Source organism: Pinus tabuliformis, chromosome 4_2 (genome assembly GCF_031772625.1).
Source record: "Pinus tabuliformis cultivar Carrire ecotype Pingquan chromosome 4_2, CPIR1, whole genome shotgun sequence".
Lineage (NCBI taxonomy): Eukaryota > Viridiplantae > Streptophyta > Pinopsida > Pinales > Pinaceae > Pinus > Pinus tabuliformis.
Window position 1 is genome coordinate 855,053,484 of NC_142304.1, and position 4,820 is coordinate 855,058,303.

The 4,820-nt window shown below is 32.8% G+C and overlaps 1 protein-coding gene across 1 annotated transcript; it reads right to left on the bottom strand.

The window, feature by feature from the left end:
- Nucleotides 1-3,500: 3,500 nt before the first annotated feature.
- Nucleotides 3,501-4,820, bottom strand: LOC149172359 (uncharacterized). The gene is made up of 4 exons (XM_089427698.1): nucleotides 4,370-4,820; nucleotides 4,181-4,267; nucleotides 3,995-4,087; nucleotides 3,501-3,822 (listed from the first exon to the last, which is right to left on the bottom strand). Exons 1-4 carry the CDS (start codon nucleotides 4,490-4,492, stop codon nucleotides 3,637-3,639), a joined length of 489 nt encoding a protein of 162 aa, XP_089283824.1. The 5' UTR covers nucleotides 4,493-4,820; the 3' UTR covers nucleotides 3,501-3,636.

Here is a 4,820-nt window from a genome sequence, read left to right on the forward strand (position 1 = left end):
TCATATGTAGGATAGTTAACTACTGCAGGATTAAAAGTCTCAGAATGATAACATATGGGCTTACCATGCTGTGTCAACACTGCTCCCATGGCATAGTCACTGGCATCTGTTTGGATCTCAAATGGTCTTTGTAGATCAAGCAGTGCTAGTACAGATGTTGTACTAATCTTTTCTTTCAAGGTGTCGAAGGCTTTCTGATGTTTGCCTCCCCACTGAAACACCTCACTCAATCCTGTCAAAGCATGTAAGGGAGGTGCAATTGAGGAAAAGTTAGAAATGAACTTCCTCCAATATTTTGTTGCTCCTAAGAAGCTTCTCACTTCTGTAGCAGACTTGGGTTTAGGCAAGTTTACAATGATTGCAACTTTAGAGGAATCTATTTTCAATTCACCGCCCCCTACTATATGACCCAAATAATTTAGAGATGTTTTGCCAAATTCGCATTTTGAGAGTTTAACATAAAGTTTTTCTCTTTTCAAAACATCTAATGTCTTCTTAACATGCTTTAAGTGTTCTTCCCACGTTTTATTAAAAATCAGAATGTCATCTAGATACACAATAACAAAATCATTAAGAAAAGACCTGAGTACAACATTCATTAATCTCATGAAAGTAGCAGGGGCATTGGTCAAGCCAAAAGGCATAACCAGCCACTCATACAATCCCTGCTTTTTTTTGAAAGCAGACTTCCATGCATCTTGCTCTGGAACTCTGACCTGATGGTATCCACTATGCAAATCCAGCTTGGTGAAATAAACAAATTCCTTCAATTGATCTAAAAGATCATCTATGCAAGGAAGGGGATAACGATTTTTTATTTTTATCTTATTCAGTGCTCGGTAGTCAATGCACATTCTCCACGAGCCATCTTTATTTCTCACCAAAACGATTGGTGACCCACATGGTGATGTGCTAGGCCTGATGAACCCCTTCTCGAGCAACTCCTGCACCTGCTTCTTGATTTCAGCATTCTCTAAAGCAAACAACCTGTACATTCTAATGTTAGGCAATGGAACATCTTGCTACAAAATAATATCATGTACTATTTCCTTTTTGGGTGGCAGACCTTTAGGTTCCTGAAACAGGACATCATACTCTGAAACAATATTTTCTATATCAGCTTGCTGCTGAGCATTACAGCCCTCAAATACATTAGTTTTATCAGGTTTCTTTTCCTTTACAACCATTAGTAAGAATTGTTTGCATGAATTTATCATTCTTTTCATCTGCCCAGAATTTATGAGAGTATAATTATTCTTGAGCTTGTGATCTCTTACAAATTATTTGATTCCATCTTTAACAAGTAGATACCAGCTCTATAGAAAATAGCTTTTCTATCATACAAGTAAGGACTTCCTAAAACAATTCCACATATATCCAAAGGAATTATGTCTAACTCAACCTCATCTACAAATGCTGACCCAAAAGAAAACTTGAGTTTGCACTGTCTAGTCACTTGTAGTTGTGCTTTATCATTCAACCATCCTAATGGGTATGGTTTCTTCTGAGGTGTAGTTGCTAATCCCAATTTCTTTACAATTTCTTCAGAAATCAAATTTACTTATGAGCCACTATCAAACAAGGTATCAGTATTTTGATGTTTGGAAATAACTCGAATATGGAAAAGCTAATCACTACAACAAAACCAGCGATTTGCACCAGATTTAGCGCCAGATTTTAGTGCATTTTTTTTGTAATTGTGATGAGCAACCTGGCGCTAAATCTGGCTCTATTGTACAATTTTTAAAGCGTCTTTTTTTGCAACTGATTTTGCATCCTTTTTCACGCTAGATTTTGCATCATTTTTTACACCAAACTATGCATCATTTTTTGCGTCAAATTTTGAACCAAGATTTGCATCTTATTTTATGACAAGTTTTGCTTCTAGTTTTGTGTCATTTTTTTCATCTATTTTTCATTCTCTTTTGCTTCCTATTTTGTGTCATTCTTTGCTTCCATTTTTGCACCATCATTTGCATCAAGTTTACACTGTATTTTGAATCCAATTTAACGTCTTTTTATGCATCCATTTTGTGTCAGTTTTTGCATCTAGTCTTACCCCAGGTTTTGTATCTAGTCTTACACTAGTTTTTGCTTCTATTTTTGCACCAGCTTTGGTGCCTATCTTTGCACCATGTGTTGAATTTGATTTAGCACCAAATTTTGCATCCATTTTTGTGCCCATTTTTGCATCTTTTTTTGGACCATTTTTTACATCCACATTTACGTTTGATTTGTCTCCATTTTTCCCATCTCATTTTGCACAATATTTTGCATCATTTGTTTCATCCAATTTTGCATCATTTTTAACACCATCTCTTGCATCTAATGTTACATCATTTTGAGCATCCAAATTTGCATTTATATTTGCATCTTATGTTGAGTCATGTGTTGTGTCCACATTTGCATCTTATTTTGTGTCTAATGGTACATTCAATGTAGAGCCATTTTTTACGTCTAATTTCGTATTTGTTTTTCCACCAAGTTTTGCATCCAATTTTAAGATATTTTATGCCCCTTTTTTGCACCATTTTTTGTGTCTACTTGTGTCCAATGTTGCACCATTATTTACACAGACTTTTTCATCCAATTTTGCATTTTTTTGGTGTCTAGTTTTACATCGTTTTCACCATCCAAATTTGCATCTTTTTTTGCCTCATTTTGTGTCCACATTTGCATATAATTTTGTTTCTGAGTTCAAGCCTAAATTTGCATGAGATTAGGAATCATTTTTTACATCCAATATGGCATCCTTGGTTTCACCTTTTTTTCAGCCCCATTTTGCATCTTGTTTTATGTCTTTTCTTACATCTTTTTCTTTTTCCTTTTTTGCACCCAAGTTTGCATCCCAAATTTACACCATTATTTGCATCATCATTTGGCATATTAATTTGTAACGTTTTTTGCTTCTTTTTAACACTAAACTTTGCATCTTATTTTACATCTAGTTGTTGTCTTTTTTTGCATCTAATTTGGTGCCCATTTATGTGTCCTTGTTTTTGCCCAATTTGATATCCTTTTGTATGCCATGTTTTGTTCCCTTCTTTGTGTCAAATATTGCACAATTTTTCACTTCTAATTTAAAACACTCTGTATGTCAATTGTTTGCATTTTGTATTAATTCCTAGTTTAACATCCAATTTTACTTTCAATTTTGCATCCATGGTTACATCCGCATTTGACTTCTTATATAGAGTATATTTTTCTTTACATATATGACCCCCTTTATAGATTCATAGTGAAATATATGATAGTTTCTAAATATCATTAAAGCAGATATCACAATTCAAAATCATTTGTAAAAAAATTTAAGAGAAATTGACAACATCCATCCAAAAAAATAACAATGTGTCATTAACAATTTTCAAAACATGTATAAAATAGCAACATAATACTAATAAAATCAGTATTATTTTTAATCAAAACAACTAAAATTCAAATATGATTAACAAATCAAAATATTTCATGAATATCGTTATTCTACGATAAATTAACAACATACATAAATCAAACTCATCGTATGATTACAAAATCAAAATGTCTCATTGATATTGGGTAAATTCACAACACCCATCTAAACATAACAATGTCATTCTACACAATAATTTCTTCATAAAAAACAATGCATGTGCATGCCTAGCTACCACCACCAAGATCATCCTCATGATCATCTTGACCATCCTCATTACTCTGATCCACATCATCACCAACATCGCAACTATCATCATCATCTCCTCCTTCACCACCATCATCCTCATCATCTCCTGATATATGTTGAACATAATTTGGATCATCGTCTTGGCAATCATTACCTATAGCATTCTGACAAAAAAAAATAATATTACATGTTAGTATTAATTACATAACACAACGCATGTTTTTGTTATACAATGTTAACCATAAAATGAGGTAAGATATAATATCTAATAGTACTAAAAAATAAAATGAAAATATGGTTTAAAAGTATATTGGAAATCCAACTAAGATTACATACCATAGAATCCATCCAAACAACAAATTCAACCCATCTCTTTTGCTGCAGCACCTCCTTTTCCAAATGATTTGGAGATCTTCCATATTTTAGTTCCTATCAATCAGTAAATAGGGAGAAATTAGATAACAATGACTTTCTTCTAGTACAAAATTTATTAAAAAAATATCACATGTTTAATATACTTACAAAGGTTGTTATCAGTGCTTTTAAACCTTTCTGGCCACTACGATGAGTGACTTTTGTCTTGGTTAACCTCGCCTTGGATGCCTTGTCCTTAAACATAAACCAATTCAATTTATTTTCACACAAATACATGTCTAAGATACTTATAAGTATTGATACATTCTAAATAATGTTTAATGAAAAATTCAATACCTGAATGCTCTCATTGCCGGCTTTTCTTTGTGCATCCAACTTCTCATATGATTTTACAAGTTCTTTCCATACTTTAAAAGGTATGTCAATAGGTCTTTGTTTCAGTCTTTGATCTTGAGGCATTTTTTTAATTTTTCTTGTTTGGTTAAAAATTTTGGTTAAAAAAAACCGAACAAGTAATTCACATCAATGGCATGGGGACTCTATGGATATGTGTAAAAAAATGGCTATAAAGAAAACATCCAAAAAACATATGAGCTCTCCCTTTGATGGTCACTTGGGGCATATGGCTGGAAAGGAACAACTCCATTTTCGAAAATCAAGGACAATCCTTTCTCAAAGTCCTTCCTAATATTTGCTCCAAATGTCTTAAAATGAAAAACAAAATTCAAACATCATCCTTAAACATCTCCCTTAAATATAATATTGGACCATAAATTCTTCACTTTTA